The sequence below is a fragment of the Zingiber officinale genome, chromosome 2A (genome assembly GCF_018446385.1).
Source record: "Zingiber officinale cultivar Zhangliang chromosome 2A, Zo_v1.1, whole genome shotgun sequence".
Lineage (NCBI taxonomy): Eukaryota > Viridiplantae > Streptophyta > Magnoliopsida > Zingiberales > Zingiberaceae > Zingiber > Zingiber officinale.
The window spans coordinates 140,417,809-140,436,066 of record NC_055988.1 but is presented as its reverse complement, the minus strand read 5'-3'; the positions used below and the strand labels follow the sequence as shown (position 1 = coordinate 140,436,066).

Below are 18,258 nucleotides of genomic sequence, written 5' to 3'. Positions count from 1 at the left end.
ACCTTCAATTTGCTTTTTTCGCAAAATATTGCTCTCAACATATGTACTAGTTTAGTTCGTTTGCAACTACATCACTTTTCTCACAATATACATTTTTGGCATCAACTTCCAAGGCAACAATGGTTAAATCTTGTGATTATAGTGTGAACCCTTGTGCCCACTTGCCCACTCTGATCTCTCATAAAAGCCCAATTCAATGTGCATTGTCAATTTTGAGATCATTCATCTTGGACACATCAACATTGTGATTAAAAACATACAATAGTGTGTTGATGGAGTGACAATTGGGAGATGTGAGAAAGGGTGAATGTTTAAATGCAATGCTTTTGTTGTTTATATGTGGGTGGGTGTTGTATAAGTCTAATTGTCAAGTAGGATTAAAACTTGGTTTGATTTGGGTCACTTCAATTATCAACTTTTATCAAGTTTATTTAGTTTTTAATAATTGAGTTCTGATATGCATTAATTAGGTATTTCATTCTATTCCATACTGGACTAATATACTTGTCCTCTACTTATTTTAACAACATTGCCCACTTAATGCTTTGGTAATGCTTATATTGCATGATGTTTAATGTGTTACTTTATTTTCAACCAGATCTTGAGATTGCTATATCATCTTTATTCATCCTCACATTTTATGAAAAGCTCTGAAAATGTTTTGATGCGCTAGTTTCTTTTCAACTAGCATCTTCATTATCTCATTAATGAAAAGCTTTAAGATTGTTTTGATGTGCTACTTTTTTTTCAATTAAAAAAATGATTAACGAGGCTGGGTAACGTCGAGCCTGGGTGACCGGTCCGGCCCCACCGAAGTTTCCCACCGGTTACTAGGGTAAATCGGGAAGCGCTCGCAGCGGGTAGCCCAGGAGCCCAACATCCTTTAGTTGCGTGCCCTATTTGGAGGAAAAATTCATACAAATTCGTCATAGCTGGGGCTTGAACCATGGGTGCCTGGATGACAACCTGAATGACCTACCGCTGCACCATAGTTCCGGGGGCTACTTTTTTTCAACTAGACCTTTAGATTAGTGTATGATCATTTATTCATTCGCTTATTTATGAAAAACTCTGAAAAATCTTTAATGAGCATTCAATGATATTCTTCATGTGTATAATATATTAAATAATTGGACTATTGAACCATTGAATTGGATTGTGCTAGTTACAAGACATGGTCAATTATAATTGCTAGCTTGGGGATTTTAAAAATATGATCACCCCTACCTTGTATTTTCAGACTCTTCTTATTACTATTGTATTTCATAGTCACCATCGACCAAGGTTTGCTTATAGGCGTTCTTTGGCATCTTTAGGTTTACGGAATTGTGGGTATGCTTGGAAGTAATGATACCTTGTATTTTCAGACTCTTCTTATTACTATTGTATTTCATAGTCACCATCGACCAAGGTTTGCTTATAGGCGTTCTTTGGCATCTTTAGGTTTACGGAATTGTGGGTATGCTTGGAAGTAATGATACAACTCACAAGGGTGTATTGTGGTGATCAGCTAGCTTAGATATGAACCTTATTGGATTGAGATCAACAAATAACTAGTGAAAACCTTGATCGAGTTTGAGATGAGCTAAAAGTAAGACAATGATCCTGCTCAATAATAAAGGAGGTGACAGCACTTGTGGATGACTGAAGTAGCGGCACTACTGTTGCCAGCCATTAAGCAATGTTAGAGGGAAAGATGATTGGTTCTCATAATACACCATTTTGGTATATTTAAAGTGGGAATGGAGCAATGTGGTTGCTAGTTCATTTGTGCAAGTTCTAGGCGGTGATGAAAGCAATGAGAGGGATTATACTAAACAAAAATAGAGATGATATCTATTGAAAGTGACGCATTAGGGGCACCAATGTTTATATTCCACCAAGGAGAGACATGAATAGGTCGACCCTCAAAGCATATTTGATCTAAAAATGGTCTCTAAATCATCGGTCTTGAATAGATTTACAATCATCCAAGTCGAAATACAATATAGACGGTGATTATCAATGCAAGTGCAATTGAGAAATCTTTAATACATCTACTATACTATACATTCAAGGTAATAAACATTCCTCAGTTTGCATCACTAAGGCAACATGCTAGTTACATGTATCTCATTCTCATGAGATCATTATCAAGCCATATTTTGGGTCAACTACCTGAGTGGTGTTCCCCCATTTAACTGATACAAAGTCAATTCACTAATGATATTTAAAGTATCCAATTATTTTTTGTTATATTAGTTGGAGTTCAATTTCAATTTGTCTAATTATAATATATTTTTAGCCGGCCAAATATCAATATCCCATGAGATGAAAAATAATCAAGAAAGGGAAGGTATAGAAATTTGAGAACTCGTCCTATTACTATTCCTGTACATTAACATTGTTTACGAACAATTTGTTAAAAACTTGTAATTGTTCATTAGGGTATTCATATACATCTTTTTTTGTAATTTTGAAATGTCTAGTGCAGATATACAAGTTCACACACAAACTAAATATCTTAATACAAAGAAGCATACAGTTGAATTGAGCAATTTTACTCAACTTTGCTGATCTCTTCTAGTCTAAGTTGATTATGATTGATTCCTCATAAAATTCTATCAATTCCTCATTGATTATTCAAGATTTTGCAACTTCTCTAATGTTTGTCATAGAAATTACTTAGAATATACTTGTTTATATTTGTAGGTTATCTTCATCCCAATGGTTTTGTTCCTTTCTGCTCTTGCTCTGTTTAATTAGTGTATATTTACTCAAATTTGAAATGACAATTTCTACTTGAGCAATATATACAATAGCTTCATTCATCGCCTAAAGAGTGAACTCACCTCTTTAACCTATCAAAAGAGTCTTCACAGGAAATATATTTAAGCAACAAAGTTATGGATATCAACACTAAATTTTCACCTGAGATCTCCATTTTAGTTATCCACAACCTAGCAACAAAGTTATATGTTCCTTTTAAGTCCTTGTCATCTATCATATGTTACTTATGTAGCTGCCTTTTGAGATGAATCTTGTTAATTAAATTGTCACCATGTGACATGCCTTCAGATTTTGCACAAATGTAAAATCTTATTGCCACCATATACATGGCATTATTTGTAAGACTTAATCTAATGGTATTGGTATTAACTTCTTTGCCTGTTTTTTCTTTTTAGTCACTCTCTTTAATATATAATGCCTTTTTTTTTTGTCATGCACATTACAACTCCTATTGTATCAATGAATATTTGATATATCAATAACTAAAAGGAAAAGAAAAATGGACTTCTTATCAAGCCTTTGAACATAAAACACCTTTGTTCCAATTTGAGAACGGAGGACAGGTCAACTCCTTGCTGAGTTGTCACGTCCCGGGGGAGTCTTTGTCCGAAGAAATTTCAACAGCACCTCCCCTGTACGGGTGACAATCTGAACTATTTCTACAGACACAATATATACCTCAGCCACAGACGGTTGGAATATACACACAATCACGCAGTTTATATGCAGCCTACTCGGCTAATATAATAAAATACATAACCACGCAGTTATATGTAAATCTAACAGCCCACTCGGTTGTACCAAAACCAAACACAGCGGAAATACAATGAACAACACATACAAACTAAAAACGAAGACTGCTAGCCGGATAGACTTACACCACACAACAAAACAACACTCCAGAAATAAAATCGGAACACAAAGCTAAATACACAAACTAGAAATAAACATAAGCGGAGGCAGGTCTTCTGATGTGACGTGGGGACCGGCAGGCAGGATACTCCAAGCGTCTCCATAAACAACCTGATACCTGAAAAAGATATTGTCCATGGGGGTGAGTTCAACAACTCAGCAGATACCTAGTTGACATGTATAGTAAGCTATAACAAATACTAATAACTATGAAGTACAGTCTCCTAGACAAAAACTGGAAATGCACAATAGAAAAGGGCTGAAGAGGCTGTACTCACCAGGGCCTCCTATCAGAATAGTCAGGTCGTCAGACCGGGAGTATCATAAATCCTGTATGCATGTCAAACATATGCATCCATCCAAATGCAGCATATAAGTACAACAACCACAATCAGTAAATGCATCAATGCATATGATGCCAATGACATGGTCACCCCTGACGCCAGTCAGCCACTCACATGATGGTGAGACCGAGTGGGTAGGGCTGTGACAACCGTGCAATTTGCTGTCACTCCTCCTGATGAGTAACCGAGTGGACAGGATGCTGTCGGAGTACACCTATCCTCCTACCTCAAACATAGTGAGGGAGCGCAATGCTCTCATCTCCCGGTACACGATGACGGGGAGGGATCTCTGCCGGCTACCACGCTGCGTCACACTACCCATGAGCGGACCAACGGAGCTAAACAGAGCAAATCTGTCATGCCGGCTACCACGCTGCGTCACCACTACCCAGCGGAGCCTAACAGAGCAACCTGTTTGCAGGCTATCACGCTGCGTCACCACTACCCAAGAGTGGACCAGCGGAGCCTAACAGAGTATAGCTGCCACACACCCTGCCTGAATATACCACTAACCCATGAGTGGTGGTGTGTGTAGATCCATGTAACTGGCGATGCGCTCGACAATAATGGAGCAAACTATCGAACAACATGCAATCATGAGAGATGATGCATGACACTAAGCATGACAAAATCCTAAACAACATAGCAATATATATATATATATATATATATATATATATACATATATATATATATATAAAATGTGTCCCATAGGACAATGAACCAAATCAAAGGTACACAGATCAGATAAGGTATAAAAACCTAGATCCTGAACATAATAAACACATGGTTATGTCACTACCCTATAAGCATGTATAATCAGGTAGGTACTAACATGAAGTACATAATAAGTAAACAAAACAAGCATGTAACAGGTATCGGGTAGTGACCAACCGAAGCAAAGACGAGCATAATTATTACTAAAGGTTATAACCTACTAAACATATCAACATGACATATCAACATGACATTATCAAAGATAAGTCAAGGTACCCGCCTCCAATAGGAAGGTCCAATCCAGTCCAAATCCGACGTCGAGATGCTCGTCTCGTGTCAAAGTCCTGTGATACATAATATCCAGATTTAGCTAATTACATATAAATAAATTAGCTAAATCAAATCCTTGAGAAGCTAACATAAATCCAGATCCAATTATAAACCCTAATTGGATCATCTAACTCCTCAATCGATTCTACAAATCCATTCGAATTAGGACTTACAATAAGCATAATCAATCATAGCATCTTCCCAATTTAGCCCTAATTCAACACATATATCAAATCTCTACCCTTACCTCAAATTCACAACCGTTCTCGTTGTTGGAATCCAAGAGGTGCTGCCCAATAGGGTTGTTCGCCGCTAGAAGGTGGCTGCCAGAAAACGGGTGGCTGCTGGAAGACCCTCCTCACTGCCCGGATCAAAAGAAAATCATAAATCAACCCAGAAATCCATTCACCGCTACAATTCAGCCACAAAAAGAAATGTTTTTCCTTACCCTTCTCTGGATTTGGTGAAAATCTAGGGTTCTTTGGCGTAGTAGAAGACCGTCGGCTGGAGACCTCACACAGAAGGCGGCTGAGGAACTAGGGCAGAGGAAATGCTTAGTCGCCGGCTCTTTGTTCCCTGGCGTCGTCGGCGTCGGAGAAGAGAACGAGGACTTAGGGCACGGCGATCGGGGGTCAGCGTTGGCTTGATTGGCGCTGGCGACCGGTGTGGCGCAGCGAGACCACACTGCTAGGGCACAAGGGAGGAATAAAAGGGCTGCGCCACTGGGATCTCCACGGCAAGGGTCGACGGGTAAGACAGAGGAGAGGTGGCGACTGCTCTAGGGCAGAGACGCGATGCTCGATTTCCGACGGTGATCGACCGAAGCAGGCTGCGATGGAGACGACTAGGGCAAGAGGGAGACGGCGGCCAGCAATCGGGTGGCGCCGGGCGGTCAAGTCGGCGTCGCTGGAGGGGAGAGGGAGGCAGCGGCGCGAGAGGGAAGAGGTGGGAATCGGCCGGCTCCCCCCTCATTGCGGCGGCTAGGGCAAAGGAAATTAGCCGACGACCGACGCTCGGGAGAAGAGAGGAGTCGGCGTCGGCAAGAGGAGAGGAGAGGTGGCTCTCGTCGCCGGCGGCAGAGGAGTGAGGGCGTGCGCACGAGGGAGATGAGGAGAGGAAAGTGATTGGTTGGGGGGGGGGGGGGGGGGGGGGGGAAGAAGAGAAGGAAACGGCGTCGGGGAAACCGCTCGGGCACACGGCAGAAATAAAAGAAAAGGAAAAGGAAAAATTCAACTTTTCCTCATTAAAACTGGTAGCTTAAACATGCTTTCCCAGGGGCCCAGTTTTTATCCACGTAACCTAAGCCATACGGACTTCGAAAATTTCCCAGAAAAATTTCGGAAAATTCCCTTATCATTATTCGCCATTTTTTCGGTATTTTACACGAGTTGTCTCAGTTTGACTTCTTGATGCAACGACTTCTGCCCTTTAATCGAGCCTGTCTTCGACAAGTTGAATTCTAATGGGTCGGCTATCGTCAGGTCAGCTGTCGATCGGTCAACTATCGATGAGTCAGCTTTGACAAGTTAGTTGTTTGCAGATTAAACTAGTGTTCGCTGAGAACCAACAAGATTCCAAGGGCCTTGTCCTCTCTGGAAAGGATTAACATGGGATTAGAAGGGGGTCAAGACGTACCTTGGCATGACTCCTTTGACACTCAAGTCAGGGTAGGGTTGGAGAAAAGAACGGAGAATAGTAGAATAATGGTTTTGTGGTTAATTGTGCATACCTTTGGAGGTTGGAGCAAATACCTTAGAAACAAAAGCGTCCTTTTCCTGTGATGGCTCTAATTCTTATCCCAACTACATCAATCCAAATGTACCCTGGGACTCAAATGACCTGGACCTCCTTTGACCGAGTCAAAGGGATGCCACATAGAGTCTACCTCAACTAGGTCAAGGGCTTTCTACATGGAGTCTATGTTGATCGAGTCAAGATTACTAACCTCCGCATCAACTCTATTGTTCACTAAAGTCCATGTTGCTTGTCTAAAAGAATTGGACGCCTTGCATATTGTTTTTCCTAATACAAAGTCTACTACAAAAGTAGGTGACTTCAACTTTGATATCACTTTTTGGGATCAGGGCCTCTAGTACTGCTAGATGGGTTTGCAGACTACTTCAACATAGCTTACTAGTCTCTAATGTCTTAACTCATATATTTATACATCTAAATCTAGTCTATGGAATGTAGAATGATCTCTGCCACAAGTTCATATGATGGAATATTCAACTCTCTTGGTATATATAATAGTACAAATATAACAAAAGACGAGTAATTAATGTAGTTCACCACAAATTTACAATCACTTAGAGAATCCCAAGTATCTAGTAAATAGGTATAATGAAATTCAAGCAAATCCACCGCACATTTTGCAAGATATTTTTCAATCTTTTCTGAAATTATCTCAGCAATACCAAAAATTGACAACACCTCTTGCGCTGCTGGGGTATTAAAAAAATTGCAGAAAAATTTCTTTCCTCTATTAGGTCTATTAGACCCCCATCGTCTTTAACTTCACTCCTTAGTATCTTTTGGGCTCTCGACAAAGTGCAACAGGTAAAGTCTCAGCTGTCATGAAATTTCAACCATAGCAATGTTTATGAAAAGTCCAAGTTAATATTAATTTGATACGAACATGAGCCTAATAAATTGGTTTTGGCTCAGTGAACCCAACAACAATTGCTGAATTCTAGAACTGATTCTACTTGCTTTGTCGTGCTCAGTCTCAGTCTTGTGAGAGATTAGACATTGTTAAGAGATCTTTAGAAATTGATGTGCATCATATGGGGAATGATTTGTAGATTCTTCACATGCTGATTTCCTGTTTAATTCATGCCATCGATGTGCTTGTATGCTTTTAATTGTTTCACATGATGATTTTGTTACATCAGGAGACAAGTACCTGAAAGCTTTTGTGACATCCGAGCCGGAGATCTGCGCGTTGGATAGATCTGCCGAAGATGAGTGCTTAATCATTGCGAGCGACGGGCTATGGGACGTCATACCTAATGAGGTAGCATGCAATGTGGCTCGACAGTGTCTGGCAGAAGCTGATCCACCAAAGGATTCTGAGATCCTCAGTGGAATAGGTGGTGGGGATGAAGCTGGTGGTCCAGAGAAAGAACAAGCATCTGATGCAGAGAACAAGCAACCATCTGACTCACGCTGCTCTCTCGCAGCGGCGCTCTTGGCAAGGCTTGCATTGGCACGGAATGCCACTGATAACATAAGCGTAATCGTGATCGACTTGAGGAGAATAAACCAAGGGTAGTCTGATAATTTCTAGTGTTTTTCGTTGATGTTTCTGTTGCAGAAGTCTTGGCGGGTACTGAAACAAAATGTGTTTTTGAAGGCCCCCCCTCAGACGAGAAAAGAAATGTGTCCAAGGGATGATGTTTGTACAGACGACATGATACACTAATGCAAACCTTAGTAGTCCGAGATGGTTTTATTTTATTATCTAAAATCATATTTTGGAAGATTTAGCTATTCTTTTGTGCGTGTGTGTGGACTAAGATATCTGAAGAATCCACGTCTATATTTGCGGGCCAAATTCAGCTATCCATGGGCTCTGCTGGTTAAATGTTGCAGCCGTGTCTGTGCCAGGCCCATGACATGCAGGCACAAATATTCTACGCATGCAAGTGTGCATGTCCAATTACAAATGATCGTCTATCAGTCAAAGCAAAGACTTGAGCGATCTAGCTTTCATTCTCTTCCTTCCTCTCTTCTTGTAGCTCTTATGATTGCCACGATTACTGGCGTTCCTCGACGTGTTATCTTCCCGATTACCACCGCTGCCTCCGTTGTTGTCGACGTCGCTGTCCTCTTCATCCCCACCAGCAATCGTCACGGCTGCAACCTCGTATACGATCCCATTATCCTCTCTATCTTCCTCCTTGTCGTCTTCATCTTCGAGGGCAAAGCCGCGAACACAGATATGGTCACTTCGACTGCCGCTGCTTCTAGTCTTCCCGCGCCAAGGGCCGAAGCCGGAGTAGTAATAGTAGAAGTTCGAGTCATCGGCAGTGCCACCGGATAATAGGTCGGCCTGCTTCTTCCTCCCCGCGCGGTTTTCCTTGCTTACCTCGACCTTGCTGGCATTGTATGACCGGAGCTGCGCGAGATGGTAACTGCAGAGGGAATGCGGGTGCTGCGCCAGCCGCTTGCAGTGCCACCCCCTTCCGTCGCTCTTCTTGCATCTCGCGCCGGTCTTCTCCTCATTCTCCTTCTTCTTCTTCTTCTTCTTCTTGGGCTCCTTCCTTGCTTCCTCGCTGCCAAGAAAAGGAAAAAAAAAAACAAAGCTTTTCCTTTTGGAAGAGGAGGAGGAGGGAGAGAAGTCGAGGGTTAGGTCAGGAGAAGCATACCGCTCGACAGTGGCAGTGGAATCGGCGTCATTTTTTAGGTGATTTCCAAGAATACCCGTGTCCTCTCCCGCTTCTGCTTTCACTGCATTCCCCATAATGCCCTCGCCGTCTTCCTCCTCTTCATCCTGCCAATACTTGGATTAAGTTAGGTCGAATCGTTGCACCGATCCAGTCGCAGAGACCGACCAAGAATCACAGAGATTGAATCAGGAATGAGATTGGGAAAACTTAGCACTATTGAGATCGATGAGAAGCAAACTAGCTAGGGTTTCCTTTGCCGAATCTATAAATGCGGAGGGTAATTAGTTGTCCAGTGGACGCGGATAGCTAAGCGAATTCACTTCAGGGCATCGACTCCGCTATTGCTTGTATATTAATTAGGGTTCAATCCCAGGTTTAGGGAGAAAGTTGGGAGGCAAGGAATAAAAAACCCTAACTGTTGGAGGAAGCGATATTTAAGCGACGAGGAGCTAAATAGAGCCGAAGCCATCCGAATTTAGATCTTTCGAGCTGGTTCAGAAGCGGAAATGAAGCTCCTTCGGAGCTAAACGAAGAGGACCGCGACAAGTGCGGATCGATAGGCCGTACCTGGTCGAAAGCCGCCACGAGGTCGAGGCACATCAGGTCGTCCCAGGGGGCGCGATTCAGCTCGCAGAGAATCCCGCAGCCGTCGGATGAGAAGGCATCATCGGCGGCCCGCGGGTGCTGCGGCGGCGGAGTGGGAGAGGAGAAGGAGGCGGCGCAGACAGTGCCAAGCAGCCGAGCGGCGCATTTGCGGATGCGCATGGCAGGACTCCCGCGATGAGAGAGAGGAGGTAGACGTGAGAGGAGGGAAGGGATTCGGGCGGCGCCGCCGAGAAGAAGCAAATGGGAGCGCGGCGGCGGGCTTGGCAGAGGCCGCCTCCTCCTCGCCTGCGATGCGGACACTTTATGGGTGACGATCTCGATCCCTGGAAACTCTTTATTTAATTTATTTTCTTATTTTTCTGTTTATTAGTTGGAATAAATATAGACCCAAATATAAGCCTACGGACGCGCCCTGAATTCGAATACCCTCTTTTCTTATTCGAAGCTACACGGGACCCAGGCAAGTCCTACAAGGGAAAGGAAAAGATTGCGATGGTCGTTCGCGAGGGTGCGCTGGTGAAGTGGGGTGCACCCCAAGGACCGGACGGAATTACGTATATGCCCTAATATCTTCTGTTATTTTAGAGCATTTTAGCTTTGGCATAATTAATCTCATGTTTGTTTTTTCTTCTAGAAACATCTTTAGATTCTCACATTTCTTTGTGATTTTTTACCTGCAACGGCTGAACCAAGTACCGGTTCATCAGAATTGTCCATTCGAACCAGAGGAAACCCTTTGAACCGCCAACTAACAGCTCTTTAATTATATATATATATCAAGGGTAATAGGATATTTGATAGGATATAAATATATGATTCTCTGGTAGATATGAAAATCAGAATGAAAATTAAAGGATGAAATAATAAATGAGAATGAGAAAAGAGAACATGTAATACATCCCTAGTGAACGGTGTGAACAATATGAATTGAATATGGAAATAACTTACAAGTGAAAAAAAAATCCCATGGAAAAGTAAGGGAAAAGAAGAAGCAGGGGAAAGAGAAGAAAAAAAACGAGAAGAAATTGTAGTGTGTCCAGTAAATTTACAGTGGCTCGCGGCTGCCAAGCTAAACCTTATGACCGTGAGTTCCCTTACCGCCACTACTATTGGCGTCATGGTATCGCTATAAGAGATTCGAGTGAGGCTCAGGCCACGAGTTTGAGGAAGAGGGGAAGAAATGTTAGGTTCCCTTATTGATTTCGGACGAATGAAATAATAACAAAAAATTGATCTATTATAATTCGTCTGTTCATTATTTTATATTAGCTAAACAGAGCAAAAGATTTTGATTTCTATGCAATTTACCTTTTTTTTTTATATATCCATGCCTCCAAAAATAAATAAAATAAAATAAAACAAATAAGACACATTCTTAGTTTCTCAACCATCTAATTAAGTAAAACTCAATTTTAGAGAATTAATGGATAAATTTTTTTTAATGGATGATTAATCTAAGAATACAGGACTAATGGACCACCCGCTGCGAGCATTTCTTAATTTATTCTAATGACCGATGGAAAAATTTTATAAGATCAAACTAATTACTATAAAAATAATTAGTATAAACTAGATATCTCATATCAATTTAAAAAACTTTAAAATCTCTTATTCTCGTAGTTGCTCATAGGTCCAAGTCTAACAAAAGCGTGAGGGCATGTTTCACTTTTTGGGAGCTCCAAGAGCATATTAGTGGTCTCGTACTTGTATTTTATGAAATAATAGATCATACTTATTTCTAAATAAACATGATAATTAAATGTGAAAAATAAATTAATTGTTACCTTCAGCCATTGATATTTGAAAAACGTTTAGCACCCCTTTTAACGCTTAATGCTTTAGAGCCACACTCTAAATCTCTTCTATATTATTATTCTTGAAAGGTATGTATGTTTAGGAACCTAGAGACCACTATTCATTATCATCATTGAGTCAACTTTTAATATTGTGATAAATCATGATGAAATAATCATATCATATTAAAAAATATGATAAAATAATCCTACCATATTAAAAAAAATATAATATTTATTAAGGTAAGATTTTAATTAATTATGCACTTTTAAATCTTACAATATATGACCTCTTTATTAAGATAAAAGATTGTATATAAATAAATTTTAACAAATATGTGCAACTTAATAAGAAAAGATTCATAATCAAAATAAAATATTTCTAATATTTTCTCACTTGACACATATATATTTCATCATTCACTAAATGAGTGTACATGATACATGAATCATAGTGATAGGTCCTCCAAACGCGAGTATTATCTTCCATGTATTGCATTGTATCATAATTCTCAACCAATATATCTTAATGAATAAACCTTATGTATTTTATTCAAGGTCCAACTTTAGTGATATTTCTCAAATTAATTAATGTGTACACAAATATGAGAAAATATCATAATTGAGTTTCATTGATAACTAAATTGTTCTAATAACAAAAATTACATAAGGGAACCAAGTCTCATCCTCTCTACTTGATTCCTATATTTCAAAGGTGGCATGCCTTTAGTCAAAGGATCAACAATCATCAATTTAGTGCTAATGTGCTCAATAACCATTGTCTTATCTCTAACACATTCTTTTATGACTAGATATTTAATGTCGATATGCTTAGTTCGACTCTTACTTTTATTGTTCTTAGCCATAAGACAATAGTTGAATTGTCATAATATATCCTCAATGACTTAGAAATAGAATCCATAATTTTAAGCTCCAAAATGAAACTCTTCATCTAAACACCATGCGAAGTCACCTCAAAACAAGATACAAACTCAGCCTCCATAGTAGAAGTGACAGACAATATCTACTTTGCACTTCTCCAAGATATAGCTCCACCGGCTATCATAAAAATATATCCAGAAGTTGATTTTCATGAATTAATGCAGCTAGTGTAGTCTGAATCAAAGTAGCCAATCACTTCTAAATTTTTAGCTAGTTTTAATACAAGCATGTAGTCTTTAGTCCCTTAAAGGTATCTCATCATTTTTTTTGTAACTTTCTAGTGGTCTATACTCGGATTACTTTGATATCTTTCCAATATACCAACATCAAATGCAATGTCAAGTCTAGTGTAGACTTAAGCATACATCAAGTTTCTGACAGCAGAAACATAAGGAATGTTTTTTAGTTGTTATCTTTCAAAGTCATTTTTCGGACATTGATCCATATTGAATTTGCTATCTCTCACAAAGGGAGCTATATTTGGTGAATAATTTTTCACCTGAAATCTCTCTAAAACTTTGTTGATATAGGTTTCTTGAAATAGGCCTAAGATTCCTTGAAATTTGTCTCTGTATATCTTATTACCAATGACATAAGAAACATCACCCATATCTTTCATATAAAAATTCTTAGAGAGAAATTATTTTATCTCATATAGTAACCCCTTATCATTGGTTGTAAGTAAAATATCATCCATATAGAGAATAACGAAATAAATCTTGCTCCCACTAACCTTCTGGTATATACATTGATCCATGACATTCTCAAAAAAAAAAAAAATGAAGAGATAACATAATGAAATTTCAAATACTATTAACGAGAAGCTTGTTTCAATCCACATATGGATTTCTTGAGCTTGCACACCAAGTGCTCACCATTACTAGAGAAAAAACCTTCTGGTTGTTTCATATAAACCTCTTTCCCTCGATCTCCATTAAGAAACATAATTTTTACATCCATTTGTTATAATTCTAAGTCAATGTGCAACCAATGCTATAATAATGTGAAAGGAATCTTTCTTAGAGACAGGAGAAAATGTCTCTTTGTAGTCGATTCCTTCCCTTCGGGTGAATCCTTTAACCATGAGTCTTGCTTTATATCTCTCAATGTTGCCCAATGAGTCCTTTGTTTTGACATCCTATGGTTTTTGCATTATCAGGCAACTTGACAAGATCCCAGACTCCATTAGATGCCATAGAATTCAATTCTTCTTTCATAGCATCATACCAAAATTTTGATTCACTACAACTCATAGCTTGTGAAAATGTTTCAGGGTCATTTTTGGCTCTAACATTAAAATCCAATTCTTGTAGATACACAACATAATCACTAGGTATTGTTGACTTCCTTATTATAGTAGATCTTCTTAAGTTATCCTCTTGAGAAACTTGTTGTTCAATTGGTTGAGCAATTCCTTATTGTTCCTCATTAACCATTTGATTGACTAGATTTTTATCAATATTTTATGGAATCTCCTCAATTGATTGTCTAACACCCATTTATGCTTGAGGGGTGTGAATGACAGCTCATTCATAACTTGAACAAGGTGGTTGATCATTAATATGATCTTTCTCAAAAACTATGTCTTGAGAATGATCACTCACACTAGTCAAGTCATTCTCAAGAAATTTTACATTTCTTGATTCTACAATTCTAGTGTTATGAGATGGACAATAAAATCTATATCCATTATCTTCATGATGTGCTCTCGCACACCTTTCACGCTGGTGAGTCTTAATGATGAGAATTCCATTATTAGGGTGCTAGCAAGGGCCTTGTTTGAAGTTGCAAATTGTTCATCAATTGTCTTAAATAGGTCCTTGACATTTCCATGCTCCTCAATCGAACCACGAATATCAGTAGAGATTTTAGTCTTTATGAATATTACACAGAGACGATTAGATCGCTCCCATTTTTCATAAAGGTCAATCTCATTGGGAATACTAAAATCATTAATAGCAAGTGATTCATCTTTCCTTATGGCATAGTCAATGTCCAACCATCTCAAATGAAGGAGAGCTCTTTCCATCCATACTTTATAGTTATCACCCTTGAGTTGGAGGATATCACAATGCATATTAGAGAAATTTGAAGATTGTGCTGCATAAATTAAATACATGCTTATTTTGTACATGCAAATTTTTCATAATTCTAAATTCTAATATTTTTTTGTTTTAAAAAAATAGAAATTAGAAAATTGCATAAAAAAATTTGATTGATTTATAATTATATCAAGACGAAAGTAAAAGTTGCTCTAATACTAACTATTATAAATAATAGGTCATGCTTGTTTTTAAATAAACATGATAACTGAATGTGAAAAAAATAAATCGATTATTACCTCCAACCATTGATATTTGAAGAATGCTTGTCACCCCTTTTGATGCTTAATGCTTTAGAGACTTTTAAACACTCCAACCCTCTTTTATAGATGGTGCTGTTATTCTTAAAAGGTGTGTATATTTAGGGACCCTAAAGACCACTATTTATAGGGAGTCATTACCATCATTGAGTCATTCCTTAATGAGTAATGATACTCAGAGGGAAAAAATCTCATAGAAAAGCGCAGGGATAGACACATAAATTAATGACCCACCATTTTCACTTTTGTGAGCCCCATCACTTTATGTGTCTATCCATAAGATTTTTCCTAAGATCTTTTCCTCTATATATCATTTTCTTCCTTAATATTATGGCAAATCATGATTAAATAATTATACCATATTAAAAGATATGATAAAATAATCATACCATATTAAAAGATATGATATTTATATTAAGGTAAGATTTCAATTAATTATGCACATTTAAATCTTATAATATATGACCTCTTTATTAAGACAAAAGATTGTGCATAATAAAATCTTAACAAATATGTGTCACTAAGATTCATGATCAAAATAAAATATTTTCAATATTTTAATCTATATTAGTTCAACAAAATAAAATATTATTTCATCTAAAAGGATTTATAACACTTATAGGTGTAAGTATCCTGGGGTTTTGATGTGATCAACCAAGTCATGTTAGATTCTGCGTATTTTGATTTCTTGCGTATGAGTGTGAAGGGACTTAGGAACGCAAGAAATCGAACAGAAGATGCAGCGGACGAGAATGATAATACAGAAATCGAGTCAATGGACTCGGTGCATCTGAGGGATGAGAAGTTGTGGAAGAGTGCGCCGATGGAGCGAGAAGGACGCGTGCATCGCATTCGAGGGATGAGAAGCTAGAGCAGAAGACTACTCGAGGAGAAAGCCAGAGTTGGATTCGGGTGAGCTCAACTCTAGAAGGCTAAAGCATCACTCAAGCGACCACAGAAGAAGCAATGATTGTTGGTTGCTATTCCGGAATATCGTACTGGTTCCCCTGTACAAAAATTTTGTACAAGTCCTGAACCATTCCTAACAACCACTTGTGTTCTTTAGAAATTAAATTTGGAATCACAAACAGAACTTAACATTATTGATTCCAAATTCAACTTATCTGTTTTTAGAGATTTAGACTTGGATTGCAAACAATGCTTAATATTATTAATCCAAATCCACCTATGTTACAAATTTGATTAAATATTAATTTCAGAGATCGACTTCCAGGTTAAACATGGCGAGGCATTAGACCTTCTTGGTTATGGGAGCATCCACCACTTCTTAGACAAAGCCTTTCAACGAAATTCAATATTTAATCTCCTTATAGTAACCCTAGGTTTAACCAGTAAGAATAATCGAATCACAAGATCGAAAAAAACAAAAGAAACACAAACTCGAATCATAAATTTGAAACCTAGAATCGTTAGCCTCTTGTGTTTGGTATTTCAAAATTCATACAAAGGAAACTAGTATGATGCGGAATAAAACTACTAGTTATACCTTTCTTTGTAAACAACAACCTCTTGATCTTCTATTGTATTCCTCTTCTTTTCTTAGACGTCGTGTGGGCGACGATCTACCAAGAAGAAAACCACCAAAGCCTTCCTTGCTTCCAAGTTTCAGCCACCACCACAATGCTCCAAGGGATGCTAGAAAACAATGTCTCCTTTCTCTACTTCTTTACCTCCAAGCTACTGGCCACCAAGTGCTCCACAAGGGAAGATGCCGCCGGCCACAATGAAGAAGAGAAAGAGAAGAGGTAGGGCCGACCACCAAGGATAGAGGAGAAGAACAATAGAATAAGTTGTGTGTCTCATGAAGGCACCCTCTCCCCCTCTTTTATATTCCTTGGTGAATCCAAAAAAGGAAAGTTTTATAACAAAAATAAAACTTCCTTTTATTCCTCTATATTGGCCGGCCACCATGTGTTTAATCATACAAGGAAATATTTTAAACAAAAATTAAAAAATCTCTTTTATAAATCCCTTTTGTGGTTGGCTATAAAAGGAATGTTTTATAAATTAAAATCTCTCTCTTTTAAATCCTTTTATAGATATCTATAAAAGATAAGATTTAAAAATAAAATTCCTTTTATATCATGGTTACAAAAAGAAAAGTTTTTTCAAAAAATTAAAATCTTTTTTTCACATTATAGATAACTACAAATAAGGAAATATATCTAATCTCTCTTTTAATCCTTTGTAGAAAATCTATAAAAGGAAAGATTTTAAAATTTAAAACTCTCTTTTAAAAGCATGTGGATGAAAACATAAAAGGAAAGATTTTATAAAAAATCTATTTTTAATGAAATCCCTCTTCCCTTTTCACACTTGGCCGACCCCTTGCTTGGGCACCAAGCAAGGCTTGGCCGACCCTTGCTCAAGCACCAAGCTTGGCTTGGCCGACCCCTTGCTTAGGCTCCAAGCAAGGATAAGGGTTGTCCCCTAGCATGGGCTAAGAGGCTAGACTTTGGGTGGATATAAGGCTATATATAAGAGGCTACAATAAGGACCGAGAGGAGAAATTAGTTATGGTCTCCTGATGAACTTGAGCTTCCCGTGTTCGCCCCGAATACCTAACTCAAGTTCATCAATAATAACTTATACCACTAAAAAGCTATTATTGAACTACCGCACCAATCCCAAATTACATTTTGGGCTCCTTCTTATCATGAGTGTGTTAATCTCCCTGTATTTAAGATATCGAATGCCCACTAATTAAATGAGTTACTGATAACTTACTTAATTAATATCTAGCTCCAAGAGTAGTACCACTCAACCTTATCGTCATGTCAAACTAAGTCCACCTGCAGGGTTTACATGACAATCTTTATGAGCTCCTCTTGGAGACATCATCAACCTAGATTCCTAAGACACAGTTTCATTCTATAATCAACAACACACATATAAATAATATCATTTCTCAACTTATCGGGCCTATTGATTTATTGAACTAAATCACACCTTTTGATAAATTAAAGAAATAAATATTAAGTATACGTGTTTGTTATTATATCATGATTAAGAGCACACACTTCCATAATAACAGAGGTCTTGTTCTTTTATATAGTCAGTATAAAGAGATA

At 38.3% G+C, this 18,258-nt stretch overlaps 2 protein-coding genes across 2 annotated transcripts in view; one reads left to right on the top strand and one right to left on the bottom strand.

Annotated features, from left to right (window-relative positions):
* Window positions 1-8,541, top strand: part of LOC122042445 (probable protein phosphatase 2C 24) — a 29,026-nt gene extending 20,485 nt beyond the window's left edge. Inside the window, exon 4 of the mRNA XM_042602574.1 lies at window positions 7,967-8,541. Coding sequence (XP_042458508.1) covers window positions 7,967-8,346 — 380 coding nt within the window. The 3' untranslated portion in view covers window positions 8,347-8,541. The remainder of the gene's footprint in view (window positions 1-7,966) is intronic.
* A 53-nt stretch (window positions 8,542-8,594) lies between these two features.
* Window positions 8,595-10,413, bottom strand: LOC122042446. The gene is made up of 3 exons (XM_042602575.1): window positions 10,031-10,413; window positions 9,443-9,567; window positions 8,595-9,349 (listed from the first exon to the last, which is right to left on the bottom strand). The coding sequence occupies exons 1-3, from the start codon at window positions 10,226-10,228 to the stop codon at window positions 8,755-8,757; spliced, it is 918 nt and encodes a 305-aa protein (XP_042458509.1). The 5' UTR covers window positions 10,229-10,413; the 3' UTR covers window positions 8,595-8,754.
* Window positions 10,414-18,258: the final 7,845 nt, after the last annotated feature.

Excerpts from the sequence above, each read along its gene's own strand:
- LOC122042446 (XM_042602575.1), bottom strand. The coding sequence starts at position 10,228 with ATGCGCATCCGCAAATGCGCCGCTCGGCTGCTTGGCACTGTCTGCGCC. Across the intron at positions 9,568-10,030 it reads TCGTGGCGGCTTTCGACCAG|GATGAAGAGGAGGAAGACGG; the intron begins GTACGGCCTATC and ends AAGTATTGGCAG. Across the intron at positions 9,350-9,442 it reads TCCACTGCCACTGTCGAGCG|CGAGGAAGCAAGGAAGGAGC; the intron begins GTATGCTTCTCC and ends TTTTCTTGGCAG.